This window comes from Aythya fuligula, chromosome 1 (genome assembly GCF_009819795.1).
Source record: "Aythya fuligula isolate bAytFul2 chromosome 1, bAytFul2.pri, whole genome shotgun sequence".
Classification (NCBI taxonomy): domain Eukaryota; kingdom Metazoa; phylum Chordata; class Aves; order Anseriformes; family Anatidae; genus Aythya; species Aythya fuligula.
In genome coordinates, this window is record NC_045559.1 from 16,337,746 (window position 1) to 16,356,236 (window position 18,491).

General features: G+C 43.3%; 1 protein-coding gene across 1 annotated transcript in view; it reads right to left on the reverse strand.

The window, feature by feature from the left end:
• Window positions 1-18,491, reverse strand: part of CELSR1 (cadherin EGF LAG seven-pass G-type receptor 1) — a 159,355-nt gene that overhangs the window by 84,922 nt on the left and 55,942 nt on the right. Inside the window, exon 2 of the mRNA XM_032201043.1 lies at window positions 7,366-8,004. Within this exon, the coding sequence (XP_032056934.1) occupies window positions 7,366-8,004 (639 nt within the window). The remainder of the gene's footprint in view (window positions 1-7,365; window positions 8,005-18,491) is intronic.

Below are 18,491 nucleotides of genomic sequence, written 5' to 3' on the forward strand. Positions count from 1 at the left end.
TGGTTAAATGCATTAAGAGAGAGTATTCATGTATGCTAGAAACAAGAAAGTCCTGAATTTTTAGAGAATCGCAATTTGTTATTAATTGGAATGGCAATAGGTATCAGAGGTGCTCAACCTGTATTTCTCTTCAATTGAAAAAAAAAAAAAGATAGGGTCACATTCATAGGACATATTCTTGCCGAGGGCAGGGAAGGAGAGGCCAGGTGCCAAAGCCAAGCAGGCAGCAATGCCAGGTCAGCAGCCTGCCTACTCATGTAACCGTGAGCACGCCAGTAAGAACCTACCCTGTCCCCAAATCACAATATAACACACGTCAATGGCATTAATAATGGGCAGGTGTAAAAATGTAATCGTAAGCATGGAATCCTCCAACAAGTTATTTCCCACATCCTTCAGACACTGATTTTTAGCTATATGCTACTTGACATTGTCAACAACTGGAAGGAAAGCCTACGATCGTCAGTGATAAATTCTGCAGGTGACTGATAATGAGAGCAGGGAAATGAAGGGAAGACCAGGCCAGCTACTCAACCATCTTAAGGAAGAGCAGAACAATGCAAGAGAAAACCCAAATGATGAGCTGTAGTCACTAGGCAGGATTTTCTAGACCCTAGAAATTTTGGACCCTGTAATTTTTCAAGACCTTAGACATTTTTGACCCTATAATTCATAATTGTTTTGGAGATGTATGACTAAAGTAGCTTCTGAAGGCAGGGCTAAGTGATTGTACTGGTGAGGGACCTGTTGCTTTCTTTTACAAAGCACCCTTCATGCACCTCGTCAGACCGCTGTAAAACTAATTGAAAAGACCAAACAAAGCAGTAAGTCCATAGCTAGGTTTCCAGATGACAGCGAAGGGCTTTGATCAGTGCAAGAATTTCCACGGGCAAGGAGGAGAAGACACGAGGCTCCAGAAGAGGCACCCAAACCGCCGGCAAATGCAAGACTTCAGCTGAACCAAAAACCATTCGTGGGCAGCAGCTGGGGTGGATGTAAGGGAGGGTTGGTGCACGTCTGGGAAGGCTTTCAGGCTTCAAACAGTAGCTAGTTGATACACATCAGGATGAGGGTAATGTGATAAAACTCTTTTCCGGGCTCTCGGAGAAGGCACAGCAGATTGATGTTAGGGCTGCAGGCCATTTACACAGTTTGAGAAGTGTCAACAAATACACCACAGTAATCCAATTAGAGCAGGCTTTCTGCATCCTGACAAGTGAGCATAGGTTGAAGATTAGTTGAAGGAAACATCCGTCAGGGAAAAATCCCGCTACAGGAGAGGGGGACCTCTGCAGGGATTCCTGTCATAATCTGATGCAAACTCCAGGCTCCAGATGTTCATCTCCTGAGATTCAGCAACATTTAGAGAAAAACAGTCGACAGGAGTGTGACAAAGTTTAAAAGTTTAATAAACTTCAGCTTTTGACTCTATTCTATAAAAATATAGCTTTACTCTGTATTAATTATTTCAGTTGCCTTATGGAGCAGTATTTCCATGGTCTTGCTATCAGCCTCAGGTCCCGCTGAGCACCAGGAGGTTCCAGCCCAGCCACGAAGCTGTTGTGTGCTGGCCCCATCCCTGCACGCCCTAACAGTGAGCAGCACTGCAAAAACAGGCAAGGACACATCTTAACGTGCAGGGGCACAAAAGATCTCTGCAGGAGAGTGTGTGAGAGCGCGTCAGGAAAGAAATCCCTTTCACAGGGCTCTCCTCCAGTTTTCCAGCCACCAGCAGCCCAGGCATGGCTCACAGGAGCTGCCCTTGCTGCTCGGGATTTTGGCACCAACTGCTTTTATGGGACCTAGAAGATGCTGTGCCATGGTTGCCACCCCTTGGAGTAGGGGGACAGCATTACTTTTTCTTAAAGGGGTGCCTCATGGCCTTCATCTGTTCAGAATAACTTTTTTGGAGTCCAAAGCAATCCTTGGATGAAAAGTGCTTTGTATGGATACGGCTTGTAACGAGCTGAAGTCATAGTTCCTTGACCACATGTATACCCAAAGGCAAGAATTTTGCCTGCTGATACCTCTTCATCTGAATATCCCAAGCCAGTACTTATTTTCAGAAATCCATGATGCAAAATGGGCATCACAGTAAAAAGAGAGAGAAGAAAGTAACTTGCACAATCGACTGCTGTGCTCTTCAAATGCAGCGTGCACTGTGTAATACTCAATGGAAGACTTATTATCCATGGCTAATTGCAAAGAATAGGTTGTATAAGTTCCTCCTCATATGTTTAGATATTAAGTCAGCTCATGAGACAACATCTGTGGTTCATTGCTCTGTGGCATGGGTAAATGCAATGGTCATATGGGGAAACTTCAAAGCACTGCGAGACAGATTTATGAGACGCTACGTCTCACAGTACATAGCTGAGTGGCAAAGATCATAAAAAGAGGAAAAGATAGGCTTTTGCAGCTCTTGCACCAGTCCTGCTCTGAGAAATGTTTGGAGGAGCTCTGCCTCTGTACTGCTCACAGAGCCCTCACCAGCTGGCCAAGCGCCGTGAGCTGCTGGGGCTTGGAGAGGTGCCGGTCTGTGCCCGGCTGCTGCCAGCAGCAGGGATAGAGCTTGCCATGTCCACATCAGCTCAGATGTCCGCTCAATCAGTAAAGGCAGAAGAGGGTTTTCCTTACACAAATTCCATGTGGATGAAACAGAGGAAGTTGAAGAAGTGGTGGGAAAACTGTGCAGAGAACAAAACTAAGGAGTGGTAATCCTAAGGAAGGATCCTGTACATGTACGTTCCTTTACCAGGAAACCAGGACTAAGGGACACCGTTTAGGTAGCACCAGTACAAAATAGTGTAGTAACTTCCTTTCATTCAGTTTAATACTTGAATGAGGTATCCTTCAGAGAGATGATCCATAAAGCTGACCCGTACTGTGGACGAGGCCCCTACATTCATGGAAGTGTTTGGGAATAACACAATTCCTTATGCAGTGTTTTGTGCTCAGGACAAACTTGGTCACAGGTGTCTGAAAGTGCTGGCAAATCCCCACGGCCCTGGGATGATAAACTTTCAGCCTTGCCATTGAAAATTTCCTAAAATATGAAGATATGCTGTACAAGACTTTGCTGTTACACACCTATGGGTACAGGGCTCTAGCAGAGCTGCAGAAGTGTAACCGAGACTGGAATTTCAGACACTCTCGCCCAAGATAAAATGCTCATTACAGCTACCCTGGCTGCCAGATTTCTGTACTTGAAAGCTAAAATTCTTCCAAATAAATCTCTCTGGCCTGAAAAATGAGAAACTAGTATCAGACCAAGCAATGAAATTACTATCTGAAGGATGAATATGAGTTAAGAAACCAGAGAACCAGATCTTCATGTTTGCTTTTACTGCTAGATGTTGTTTGAAAGAGCCAAACCCTGAGAACTTGCTGAGCACCATGAATAGGGCCTTCTGGCATGACTCTGCAAAACCAGCTACAATTACCTCCTAGTGGCACACACATAGAGAACTCACTGCGGTGAAGTTAGATGGCACGATTTCTCACATTAATATGGTATCACAAAAATAAATGAGGACTAAAAAAAAATATAACATGTAAAGGATCTCTAATTGCTGTATTTGATTACTACAAGATTTATGACCACTTAAGATTTCTCCCCTCTCTGAAGTGAAATCCAAGGAGAGATGCTGAGGATATGGGAAGTTCTCTGGCAATATCTTTTTTCCCCAGAAATTGCTCCTTGCTAGGGGAGAAGTAGCAAAGGAGGCTGAAAGAATGCACTGTGCTACGGAGAACTGTGGGAACATCAACTCTCTTCCTTATCTCAGAATTATTTTTTTTTTTCCCTTTGGATTGCTTTTGTTCTGTGTGGTTCAGTTTTACTTTGGGGGACTGGGACAGCAGAGGAGAACGCCGGTGGCTGCTGCTGAGCAGAAGGACCGCAGGCACCGAGCTGCCACGGGAGCTGATGGCAGGGCAGGAGATACACCCAAAGAGGTGTCCACAGCTATATGGCCTATAGGAGGCTCAACTGTTCCTGCAGCACTCAAAGATACACAGAACGTAGCTGGAAAAAAAAGAAACAGGTTTTCCACAGTGTCTGAGTTCATTCAGTCTGTTTGCTTAACTTAAATTATGTCCTTTAAGCCTGTAGTCATGCACACAGCTCCCTGCTGTCAATAGCACCATTGTCAGCCTGCACTGTTGTTCACTACTGTGCACGAGTTTCTATACAAAGAACAGAATTTAAAGCAGTTGCTGTTTTGAAAAACATGATTAAAAATATATGTCCTTGTTCCCTCACCTCCTTCCATCACAGGAAGTGAAGCTGATTCCAGCTCACCGAAAACTAGCCAGCGTTCAGGTTTCAAAAATATCTTATAAGAGCTCAGTTTACCTTTGTGCACGTAACAGAAGACTCCTGAAGACAGAGGAACTTTCATCATGTATAAATGACTAACAATTACTTCAAAACAAATGGAGGGCTTCAAAGCAGGGTGGAAAAATGGGGGGAAATTCCATCTGATTATGATAGGACATAATTATCTGCCACAGGAAATAAATGCTATATTTTTAACAGGTGACCAGTCAGATAGATTCAGTACAGGGTTATGATTGTGTAGTGATTTATCATCGAGTTTCAGTGTATGTTAGCAGAAAGATGATAGATCTTAGCATTTTCTTGCAATTATTTTTCGACATAGGCTCTTAATTGGGAAATTGAAACATGAGAGCTGCCAGAGCAGGCTGCATTTCATTGACAATTACCATTCATATTTCATCTTTTACAATTATTTCAGAGATTCATAAGTACTTCGTATTGATATGTTACTACTCTGAGTTTATCCCATGGAAACATGTCTGTAATGCCAGCATCTCCCAGTATTCAGCCTTAGCAATGCTCTGTCCATGCCATCAGCCACTGTTCTGCTTTTCCCATTCACAGTTGCTGCATTATGAGTCAATACACACTGCTGTTCTTGAAACAAACCTGTGCTGCTTAAATGTTAGATAGATATAAAATCTGTATTGTTGCAAACAATAAATATTTATATACAAGCAGCAAATGCAATATTATGATTAATAGATCATAAACCCAATTTACAAATCGATATTAACTTATTTAAAAAAAGGTCAAAAATTGTAGGCAGAATAATGCAGTTCTTAAAGGAGATCATGGACAAAATTCAACAATGGATCAAGTACTTTGTAAACTATTTTTGGTAATAGATTGCTTGTTGATAACATTTTCCACCTCGTTCTGTAAAAGGGGTGAAAAACAACCATCTAATGACCACCATATGTGGCCAAGTGTGTCAGGTCTGATGGAAAAAACATTGTCATGCAACACTGAGCCTAAAGGCACTAATGTAACATAAACCAACCACAGAGTGGATACTAAATGTCTACTGCATTCATTCGGCAATAAAACAGATATAGTCAATAATATTTGTATCAATTTACAGGATAAGGAATTCCAGAGCCCTCTTGAACACAGGGCAAACTGTCACTCCAAAAAATAAAGTTTCACTGAGGCATGGTTAACTCTGAAACCTAAAGTTGGCATGCCTATGAGCAGTGCACATTCCTTAATTTCTGATCACTTCAATATCCTGGCAGGACAGTTAATTTTTAACTCAAGAAATATGTACTGAAAACACAGTTACAGATCAAATCTTTCTTTGTGCATGAATATTATGCTGCTGAATATATGAATATTCATATTATATGAATAATATTCGTACAGTGACTGTTCTGACTACAGAATTAATTATTAAGTATGTTCATGAATTATTAATATAAAATTATCCTCTTTCATTTTTAAGCATATTTAGTCTTTTTATTCTGAAAATAGCAAAAGACCCTCAAAATTTGATAGGAGAATGGCATGTTTCTATCATTCTATGTCATTCCAAAACTTTCCAAGACCTTTACTCATGGATGAATTAAGTCTATTTATATGCATACCATTTTCAATGAAACTTGCTATTTCTAAGCATTCCTAATCATATATAGTATTACATAAACATGTTAAACTAAATGAACTGGTTATAAAATGTATTGTGTGATGCCAAGTGTTTTCCATATCATGCATCAACTGTATGCACAGAAAATGGACTTCATAATGCATTTCACTGTATAAGTCACACGCAAAAAGCCTCCCAGGAACAATCATTCCTCAGCAAAGACCAGAATCCCAGCCATCACAGACAGATTCAGGGTTTCAATGGTCAGGCAAAAAAATTGTCTCCAGCACCTTATGAAGATTCTGTTGCCCTGAGCCCCTCTCATCTCAGGGAGCATCTCCTGCCCCTGTGCTGGGGAAAGCCCAGTTCCCTTACTGATGCCATGTCCCTGCTGGCTGCTGGCTCCTTTCACCACTGCATTTTTAATTACAGTCCTGAGCCAACAGCCATGTAAAGTGAAGGAAAACCCTTCCGCCTAGAAGGCTGGATGCAGCACTGTAGGCATACACATCATGTTATTTTTTTATATGAAGACTTAAATAATTTATGTTTTCAATTTTTTATAACTTCAGCACTGAGAGGCCGCCTTGGGAACAGTCCCCTCTGCTTTACACCTCATTTGTGGGGGTCACAGCAGATGTTGACAAGCTGTCAGCATCAGTTACAGCCAGGCAGCACCTCAGCGCAGGATGCTCACATGCACGTGCAGCTTCAAACACTCAAATAAGCCCACTGCCTTTACTGAAGCACCAGAAAACATTCGGCTGGTGTTCCTCCCTAACATCTCAAGAATGTTTGAGAAGAAGCACTTTGATCTTCACTAGCTTTCTAGATCATGATGCGGCAAAGTGTGTTCCTCAACAGGCTGCTGGATATGGGCCTGGAAGAGGCTTTCTGGAGTCCACCTGGATGCTTACAAACTGGAGCTGCCTCGCAGTGCTTCCCATAAATGTATATTGTGGCAGTTTCTGGTCACCGTGAGCCACCCTCATGCTCTGCACTTGTCCCAAGGGTTGGTGACCTTACTGAGGCTGCCCACCCACACCATGCCCTGGTGGGCACTGCTGAGGTGCCAGGAAGGAGTTAATATGCAAAACCATGGGACAGGGCCCACCTTTTTCCTTCCAAGTATTTGGTAAAAGAAATACGATTGCACAAAGTGGGTAGAAATTCACATGAGGGAGATCATTTCAGTAGCTGTTGGTCCCCCTGGCACGGCCTGGAGCAAGGCACGGCTCCTGTCACGGCATGTCCCTGAGGATATCGGCCTTACCCCAAGTGATGTGTGGCACTCAGAAGCCTTCCCCCTCCCAGAAGGCACCACCAGGAGTTTTTCTCCCTTTGACTAAGAATGTCAGCAATTCCAGCTTGATACAGAGCTGGCCTGGTTGACGGGCTAACATATAAATCATGGGTCAAAGATAAGATAAACACATACCAGTGTAGTCCTCGTAGCACTCACAAGTGTAGCCCCCTTCTCGGCTCCGACACAGCCCGTTGCTCCCACAGGGGTTGGAGTAGCAGAGGTCGATCTCCGTCTCGCAGTAGTCACCGGTGAAGCCGGGCGGGCAGCGGCACCGCAGCCCATTGATGGGATGGATGGGGCGGAACAGGACCGTGTTGGAGCTGATGAACGGGGCCGAGCTGTCGAACTTGAGCACGGAGACGCACTTCATGTAGTTCTCGCAGGGCTCCCGCAAGCAGATGTTGTCATCAAAGGGCAGCACCCTCTGCGTGGAGATCAGGGTCAGCAGGGTCCTGTTGAGGTAGATCTGCTCCTGAAGGTCCTCGGAGGGGAAGAACTTGTTTCGGATGCCACCAGGGAGCAGAGCCGAGAAGGTCACATTCAGGATGTTGGAGCTGACGTCCGTGTCGTTTTGGATGTTGAACACAAAGATGCCATCCTTGGCGGTGGACAGCACTGTTGCCACGCCCTCCACGAAGAGGGACAGGAGGGGAGAAAGGAACCTCTCCTGGGACATGTTCTCCAGCCGCACCGTGATGCTGTTGGTGAGCATGTCGTCGGTGATGATGGTGACGCGCAGGGTGCAAACTGCTGTCACGCTGTGGACACCATCTGAAGGGAAAAGAGAAAGATTACAGCAGTGTCAGAGACCAGGCTTCAACCTATGGGCAAGGATGTCCCTGCAGTCTCCTAGAAATTAAATGGACCTGTGAGGCATTTCAGGGCACCAGAATTTGAGTAGGAAATGCATCCTTCTGCAGTGATTACCAATGCCTTTACTCAATAAAAATAAATAATAAAAATAAACAAACAAATTTTCTTAAGGATTGCAACTCAGATATCTCAAACAGCACACCCAGAGTACATCCCAGGCAAACAAATGGCGAGGGCTAGTGAGCAAACAGACAGCCTGACAGCCCTGGGATGACCAAGGGGGCTCTCCTGATAGCAACTGAAGGGATCTTAAATACAAGTCACGGCTAGTCTACAGCCGGTGCTGGGAAGCTGTTGCTTTTCACAGCACACCACCAAAATTATCTTCTCCAGGCACAGTCTCAGGGTTAAGGAGCCAGAACTATGCACAGACAGAGAGTTGTTACCAGAGCTTTAGATAAAAGCCACCTACGGAAATATTCACATTTAAACATCTGAATTCATTCATTCTACACACCTTCTTCAGAAAATGTTATGAAACTTAGAAAAAAAAAGTCAGTAATGAAAAGCAGACATTTAAAAACTCTTCAATTTAACCTTTATTTAAAGCATTTCTAGTACAGCTGTGGATGTTTTGCAATAAAACCCATAAATATGTGCATAGTAATAATACCTGACACTGGACTGAGAGATGTCACTGTAAAATCTTAATATACCCCAGGCTTACTGTAGTGTTATGAATGTACATTCTTTCTTTACAAAACATAATTATGATGATACAGTTAATGCTATAATTAATCCAAATTCAATGTGAGCATGGATTGGAAATTGCATCATCACCAAAATCAAACCACTTAGTCTGATTCTGTCTCCTTGCTAACATTAAGGACTCATTAAGAAAATACAGATCACATTACAGAAAATATGATTAGTATTACAGTAGCATCAAGAGATCCCAGGAGAGATTGAGACAGTTCTGATAAGAAATGTTCCCTCTCAAAGATCTTACAGAGCAAATAAACAACTAAATATGGGTGTGAGTTCATCTCATGAGGGATGAACTGGCTTGAGTGGCCACTATCCAGCCCACAGGGGTGTTAACAACAGAATCCAGCTCTCCTAGGTCCCAGCCTAGTCCCATAGACTTGGCCCAAAGCATCCCTGAAATAACAGTTTCACAAGTGACCTGCTATTGCATGTGTTTCAGTCAAACCATAATGCATGTGTGGAAATGGATTTTGCATTAATATATAATCACAGCAAAAACTGCATTTGAATCAATCTAAAACCAGTGTGAGATTAAAATTCTAACAGCACGGATTGCCAAAGGTCATCTTCCCAAGGACTGTTATCTGAAAGTGTAAGTTTATGATCCATTATGGTCTCTTCTAAAAGGTCTTCCAAGAACAGAAAAAACAGAATGGCTCTTTTCCCATTCACAGTTATCGCTGCACCCCAAGTGCTCTTTTTTCAAAAATAAATGTAGTGTTAATTGCTTATATTATATTAATAAATATATTGTTAATTATTGCATAATTAACCAAATGGCTTTCAACTCCATCCTCCCGATCAGGACATCTGTAAAAGCTCAGCTGTTGACTTTTTTTTTCACACTGAAGCAGCTTTAAGGCAAACAGAAAATTCTTCTCTCCTGTGTGTTACTTTACTACTGCCTAGCTAAAAGCAAACACTAAGAAGAGGTCATTATTGGGGGTGATCTTTTTGATGTGCCCAACATAGCTGCTCACGTGCCAGCTTTTGCTTTCTCCCAGAGATCCTTACCAACTCTTCCTTGGACTCACTCTAGAAACATTTCTGCTTCCACAAAGACCCAAAGACACTGAATGCAACCTTTAAGAAACATCAGTAGCCAAAATTGTCATGTATAACCACCTCTTCTGGGGTAGTCTGTGGATGTCTGGACAACAGCTAGTACAGGATGCATTTTATTTTCATAAACGACAGCCTCTGACTAGTTTACCCACTTCTGTCAACTGCACAGCTCGTTCCACTGAAAGAACAGAAGCAGAATAAACTATTCACATTTTTTTCCTAAAGCAATTGACATTTGATTGCCTGTCCCATAGGGTCCCTGAACTATTTTGCTATTTGTTGCACAATACCCTACAGAAGTGCTCTCATACCAGTGAGGAATGAGAATAGTGGACAATGGGTCCTTTTTTTTAAGAAAACACTATGATCTATAGTCCATGGTATGTATAGTAAGAAGACAAAATACTATCCACTGTCTGACAACACACTAGAGTCTACAAACTGTCATAATCAATATAAACTGTCACAATATACAAGAGCTTCCCAGCATTCACAACAGCTATTCTGACACAGTTAATAAATCACTGGAAAAAGCCCTGTGTCAGATACCACACAGCCTTGTTGTTCTGAAGGCAGCACAAAAGAAAATCGGGCACAGACATATAGTGATGGATTTTGCAAAATTAAGTTATGTTTCAAAAGCAAATTTGGCTTTGTTCAGCCCCATTGCAGAGCATTAAAATAAAAGAGAGTAGAAAGGAGCCAGGCATGTGTGCCATGGGCAACAAAAGACCGGCATGGCTATACAGCCTGCTGGACAAGCAGCTCTTTCATAACCCCAGTGGGTTTGAGAGCAGAATCACTGGATTTGATCATTCTATTCATTCAGAAATTCATGGAAAGCTGAAACAGTCTGTGGTTTTATGTGACCAAATTAGTATCTATTCTACTTTGAACAGGCAACATTCCCTTTGAGGGTCTGAAGCAAGTGCAACGAAGGAAGTGAAAATGTTGCCTTGTCCTTATCAGGAATTGAGTAAGTCTGACATACATGACAATATATGTGTTTTGAGCCTCTCAGATGAAATACTCCAAGAAAGTTTTAGAAGTTTACTGCCAGAAAATGGAGAAAAATAGTATTAGAAAGTATTATTTTATGGAGCAGTAATACTTCATGTCCTTTCACTGTCTGACATGCCTACCATATGCAGCTACCCGACACACAAGCACAACCAATCTGTTATTCTGCTAAAAAGGCTCTAACACAGCCTGATTTTTCAAAGGTCTGAGGATGCAGCTATAAAAAGCCTGCATCGTGTTTTGGCAGGTGCAAGATGGCTTCAGTCAGGGGTGTGAAACAACCTTCAAGGGATGCTACACAGGAGAAACGCTGGACACACTTTCCTCCTTGGAGCAGACCTAGGCACAGATGAACACGTCCGTGTGTGCAAGGCCTGGCTGTCACTGCTTCTCACAGCCATCATCTGCCTGGCTTCAACAAATGGGCTGGGTGCAGGAGTGTTTCTGAAGGAGCTCTGCAAACATGAGCCACGCTGGCAGATGAGATGTGTGGGCATCCTGCTAAGAGTGTCTTGAGTGGCCTGTGTGCATCTTAGCAGCCCAAGCCACTGGAAGGATGGATCAAGAAGAAAAATAGGGCTCCAAACATCGTTTTGTGGGATTGGCTCCTAAAACCTCTGTCACAGTGGCTTTTGTTGCTCTGTCCCGGAGTTTCTCTTATGTACATTGTGATAACAGCACTTATGTGTAAATTGTGGAGCATGGGATGCAGATGTTGAAATGCTGAGACACTGGGGTAATGAAGGCAACAAAAATACCCTAAAAAAATCATAAAATATTCTTTCAAAAGGTGTCACAAGTAAGTTTATCAAAAGCAAGGAGGAGAAAAATAAGGGGAAAAAAAAAAGTCTATTAATGTTTCACACTACTGTGAATGGACCAATATCTGTATTCTGGACATCCGGGTAATTGTAGAGGAAAGAGGCGTTCATTACAAACACAGTTCATGCACACTGAACTTATAGCCAGGCAATAATGTTCTACATATACTTTCTGCAAAAGACATCTCCAGAAGGTGGAAATCAAAGTAGACATATTTTGTGTCATTGTCATTGCTGAATATGCTCCTTAAAAAAAAAAAAAGAGCAACTAATCTTTACACTCCATCAAACTAAAGAAAAGATTTAATACAACTATTATTGACACATTACAAACAAAAGAGAATACAGTAAAAGCTGACAAAAGCACAAACCTCTCTAAAATACAGTAATAACTGAGAATTTATTAAATAGCCATTGTTTCATGATTACCTTTCCTTTACAACAAACCCAATCAAATTTGAGACCTTAATCTCAGCTTTCTATCTTCTGGCAGTCCATAAACCAAAGAATTTTATTATCTAGAAATGTAAACACAGCAATGTTTAACTGAAACACGTATTTGGCAATGGCAGCACCTGGCCAGAAAGGATCTTTTTGTTTGTTTTTGAAGTTGGCAGAAATAAAACAATTAACACTTTTTTTTTTTTTTTTTTGGCTTATTATATACAAGGGTCTTAGGGATAATTATCAAAGCTGTATATTTTATATAAATATTTTAGCATCAGAACGTTTTTTCATAGATATCCCAACCCACATCTATTCTAATCCTGCTTTATAATGTATCTGGAAATAGCAGATGCCAGAGTTTACAACACAGCCATGCAAACTCCTTGGCCAGAGAACAGAATAAGGACACTCCATAGGTTCACATAAACCTCTTGCTTTTCCCAGCTCGTAGGAATCAGGCATATCCATAGGCAGCAGACGTCATTTGGTAACATGCCTTTGAATGATCAGACTTCCATCCCTCACTGCTTGCAGCCGTGTCTTTACATATGGGAGCAGGCTACACTGTGCAGAGCTGCAATCCTCTGCAGGTCAGCAGAGAAGAAACAGATGGGTGGCAGTGGCTGCCAAAGAGAAAAGCCACAGTGGCAGTGAAATCTGCAAAAGGCCTCATTTTTTTTCACCTCTTTGCTTAACAAGTTCAGTTTGCTTAACAAGTTCAGTTCAGCCTTGAATTAATGTTGAAGATGCCATAGTTTTAGTGTCATCTCCACTGCTTGGGTGGCAGCAGCATGTAAGTAGCAGCAGCTCATAGCAGTGGAGACAGCAGGCAATATTTGGCTGCCTGAGCAGAGCTGGAACCTAAAACATGGGTTTCACTCAGCTGCCTGCTGAGCAAACAGCAGTAAAACCCAGCAGACATCCATAAAAGTGACATGAGCAGTCCTGCACTAAGTGTTGGTTGTTTGTTGCCTCGCAAAGTCTGCAGTGTAAAGCCCCTGCCTTGCATGTGTGCTTGCACACCATGGAAAAAGTTTTAAAATACATAAGATATTAGTGTATTAAAATTATCCCTTCCAAACCACTGCTGTATGCACTACAAAGCCATTCTATGATCAGACAAACTATAAGACAAACCCTTTAAAACATTGTCTACATTATGGAGAATTTCAGGGGCTTACAGCACAGAGAAAGCATCCTAAAAGGAAGTAAACTGCACAGAAAATGGAGGATGGGAACCTAAGCAAGATTCTATGCCAAAACAGGAGAAAAACTACCACAAAAGTAAAAGGAAAATAGGCAAAATTGTGAATTTAATTTTGGTCTTAGTTGTCCAAAAGGGCAGGACAAAGGTCCAGGGGCAACCATCCCTGAACATCCCCAAGCAGTCCTTGTTATGTAATAGAAATAGATGAAAATAAAAATTTCTCTTTTGCTAAAGGAAAGCAAATGTTGTGATAACTAAATGTTGTGATAACAAAAAAGGGGACAAAACAAAAAAGGGGACAAACTGAAGTCTTTGAGAAATACTCTCCATCACCTCGTTTTGGTGTAAACACATCTTGTATAACACCCTATCATTTCTTAGACAGGCAGTAATGGATCATGTTAAAGCTTCCTGCTCTGGGATCAGAAACGCTGCTGATGACCAATTCCTTCTTTACACCACATTGAATGAAACGACACAGGAATGATTCCCCTTGGCCATGGGAATTATGGCTTTTGTCCCTCCCTTCATTTCAGACTGCTGGTATCACATTTGCACGCTTAGGACCACTGACTGCCAAAGCAAGTTGTGGACTTTGGAAAGAATATATGAAAATAATTATCTATTATTCACACTACGTCAAATGTTTACATTAGAAACACTGGCCTGAAGAACATCAAGGCTGAGGCCTGCTCCAAAGCCCATTACGTCAACAGGAAGATTCCCATTGACTCCAGCAGGCTTTGCTCCTGGCCAAAATTGGGCCAGCGGCCCAAATCTATGTGCGCCCCTGCCAGCAGCCCATCGTGCTAGTGCAGAGCTTCCCTCCTGACCTGGCAGCCCCAGACATGAACCACAGTCTGTCAGGAAAGGGTAGTGGTTTAAAATCAAGACGTCGAGAGCAGAAATGAAAACATGAGGGGTGAGCAGGGCGAATGTGCAGATGGGAGCATACAGCCACTGTGGTTTATGTGCCACACGTAGCAGAGGTGAAAGCTGTGGCTGACCACACTGTGAACACTTTAGACAGACTACAACAGTCCAAATCCAAATTGTGGCTATGCCATGTCATGCCCTGCCACCATAGCAGTGTTGGCTATGACACACTTGTGGAGTGATGTCAGGGTCGGTGCAAGCAGAGGATCCTGACAAGCGTGTCCAGGCACAGAAAGCGTCTGGCTTCTCCCACATGCTGCCGAAGAGCTTTCAGGGAAAGCCACCTCTCACACCCCACAAGCTGCAGATGTTCTTGAAAACCCTTAAAATTAAGCTTTCATGTACTTATTTTTGCTTTCATGTAGTTGCTTGTGCAAGATGAGTCATCTCTTCATCCTGACAGAGACGGGTACCTGTGACACCTGGGGGATGGTGGAGCAGTGGGTCCCAAGGCAGCTCTCACCCACTGGTCCCCCTGGCAGCAACAACAGCAGTACGAGCTCAGTCAGACAGCTATGGAAAGGCAAGCTGTGGGAGGAGAAACTGCAGAAAGCAACCATGAATTCCTGGTGTGTTAAAAAAAAATATAATAATAATATTGACATCATTATCTTTAATTCAGCCTGTGCTATTCAGGCTTATTTACTTTGTACACAATATTGAAAAAAAAAAAAACAACAACGTATTTCAGTTTGCTGCCTGAACAATCACATAGGGGATTAAGAACAAATTGATGCCAACTGGATTGCTCAACACCACACAAGGTTGCCATTAACCCCTCTGAAACCAGCACCTGCGAGCTGCGAGTTTTGAAACACGAATTGGGTTGGTCATAGCAAGGAGTGTTTCCAGAGGGTGGGAAGTAAGGCACGTTGGATATGCTGGCAGGAATAAGCACCGTTGATTCTGACTGTGGTGAGGCTGAAAATATACCCAGCTTTCCTCAATATTTCCTTCCGGCATTGCTGCTTGCTCTCAGAGACCTGCTGCCCATAGGGTACAGTCGCGGTAAGGAGAGAGGTGTGGGCAGGGAAGCCAGCAGGGATGCACAGCCACAGGGCAGGCGGGGGAAACAAGTCCCCATCCTGAGCACAGGCTGGATGAGGGAAGGACACTGTGTAGGAAGGCAGCATGAGCACACTCACTGCCATCTCCTTCCAGACCATTTTCCTGACCAGGAGATTTTCCAGCTTGCCAAAATGTAAAGCCATTTTCCTTCCTGGGCTCTGCTCATCTCCCTGCACCTAAGCTGTCTTTCCCTACTAGCAAGGACTGGCAAGACTGCTCTACCTGGCCACGTTTGACAGCAGAGCTGTGCCAGCTCCCTGCACACCATCATCCTGCTGTCCCCAGCCCTGTCCCCAGCCCTTGGAGGGGGACAGCCCAGGATCCCACCCCAATGCCTCTCCCCCTCTCATGCAGCCTTTGGACTGCAGCTGGAGGGCCTGGTTCCCACTTCATGCTAATGCCCATGGAGACTGCACATATCACAGCACCCATCAGACCTGTCTGGATGAAAAATCCCACTGGAGATGGCTGCACCTGATACAGACACGGAGCGACTTGCTGGGGGCTCCACCGCCTTGCACAGGGCTTGATCTCGCTTCATACATAACCAAAACTATTGCCTAATTACCGTGATGATTTCCAAGCCTCTCTGAACTTTAAAGAGAGAAGGTTTTAATATCTTTTGCATTTTCATTCTGATTGAATGCATAGCTAAATATCCATAGCTAAAAGGCAAGAACTGGTTTCCCAGCCCATCACCTGGGTCCGCATCCCGCACCTCATTGCAGCGGTGGCTGCAGCAGCAGGGACAGCATAGGAGATGTGCCTGTCCCTGTCCCCTGGTCCCCCAGTCTTACAGAGGACTCAGACAGGCTTCTTAAGAACCATGAAAGCACCCAACAAACTGTAAACTTCAGAAGAGAAAGTACCCATTTGGGGTATCCCACTGTGCTGCCCACAGAGCTAACCAATGGCTGCTCACAAAATGCTTCATTCTCTTCCCTGCAAACGTTTTCACTCATCTGGCCTGATGACAGCAAGAACTTCCCCAGGCCTTGATAGATTAAAACAATTTTTGGGATGGGAAGACTTGGGGTGGGGGTCTGGGAGGTTCAAAACTAGGGGCAGCAATAAGGAAATAGCTTCTCTGCCTCGGTGTTCACACAGAAACTGAGTATTAGTGGCCTCAAAGGCCTCCTTTCAAAACAGTGTCAGCAACACAAAATCCATCACATTTATTTTTCCGAACGTCTCTATATTCCCACGTGTCATTTGCCTTGGGATACGCTTTGCTCTTTACTCCTACGAGGTCCGCAGCTCACAGTGAAAACCCAGGGATGCTTCCCGCTGGCCTGAGTTCAGATTTGCTATCTCGACTCAAAAACAAAGGAGGGAACACTGACAAAAGGCAACAGCCCCTTTTTCCTGATGTCACTTCTGTTTACAGCTCAGCTTTCAAAACAGTTGCGTATCAGCTGTAAGAGCCACTGATATGCTGGGCAATGCACAGCCTTGCCCACGTCCCTGAAGCAGAAAAAAACAAGAAAAATTCAGCTGTGACAGCTCAGCGGGCTGCTCACTGTGTTCATGATCTGCAGGAGCACAGCGTGGGAAACTCGGAGGGTTCCTAGGCATGTGTGCACTTTTTCCAGCTTTCTCTAGTTGCAGTCATCACAAGACCACTTGTAAATCAGTGCAGGATCAAAACAGGGGGCATCCATCTAGGGGAGGACAAGGGGAGGCTTCTTTTAGCAATAATGGCCATGCATCACCTTCCACACACACCAGGCATGGCAAAGGTTGCTCAGCTGCTCCTTCTGCTTGAACACGCTTCTCCCAAGGAGGGACCCAGACAAGCAGAGTTACCCCCTCATGCCCTCCCTGTGCCACCTCAATTCACATCGAAGCTCTAAATGCTGATGGGAGCAATGACTGGGGCATGGATGTCCCACCTGTAACAGGCATGCCTGAAGTGAAAGGTTTCAGAGCCTTTATCACTCCCTTTTGTCTTTCTCTCAAGTTCAATTAATGTTTAAGAGTTTTGTTTTGTTTTGTTTTGCTTTGCTTTTTTTTTTAATAAGAAGCAGATGAAAATCCAGAGGAGTGATGGGGAGCAGCCACCCCACAAATGAGCAGTGAGTAGTGTACTCAAGGTCCCTCCACTGGGATCCAACATAAAATACAACCATTTTCCATGTACTGAGGAATTCAGACTTTCAGTTAGCTCACCTCCATTAGAAATCCCCAGAATGAAAATAGTTTTGTCAACAAGATACCACCCTTTCCCCAGTTTTTGGTGTTAAAGGGAATAGGTATTCTTTACCCTTACTGTTATTTTCAACTGACCGGATTTGCTTATCTATTTTTTTTTAACAGAGGCCTCCTAAATTAAACAGAATAAGAAGCAAATAAGCAAAAGGAAACTTAAGCCAATAAGAAACTGCAATAAGATTTCTTTTGTATCATCTGAATAAAATAAATAGATAAATAGAACAAATAGAAGATAAAATAGGCAAAAACCTTTAAGGAACTTTTGTAGTTTTGGAAAAGACCGACCAGACACTGGCAATATTTATAGAAGAAATCCCACGTATTTTGTTCAGATTCTGTGTTTATAGGCAACACACACTATTTAAAAAAATATATGATTCGAAACCAAAAAATAACTTTGATTAGTTAACCAGCTACGTGTCACTGGCCACTGGCAATGAGATCATCGTGGTTTTGGCCGCATGGTCAATCGCAAAGGTTATTCTTGGATCCTGGCCATTAAAACTGGTATGCTGGACACTAATCAAAAAGGACAAAGCCCTCGTTTCCTGTTTCTGCAGTCTTGAACCTGGAGCGGGTGTTTTTCTCCTGTGGTTTGCTCTGCAAGACTCGCACAAAGAGGAAAGCGGCCCCACGGACCAAGTCAGAAGAATGCCAGAGCCTACCTCTTATCGCCGTGCGTCATCTTGGAAAGCCGAGGCAAAGAAATGGCACGTCAAGTTCTGACAGATTCGGATGGGTAACATCAGTGACTCTGAGCCACTGCTGAAGAGCAGAAACTACACTGATCTTCGGAAACGATACCGCAATCTCAAATGCCTATCTAATTATTCCCATTCAGCCGAGCTGTAGAAATGGATTTATAACTGCATGATTCACTTCGGCAGGAATCAGATAAAATT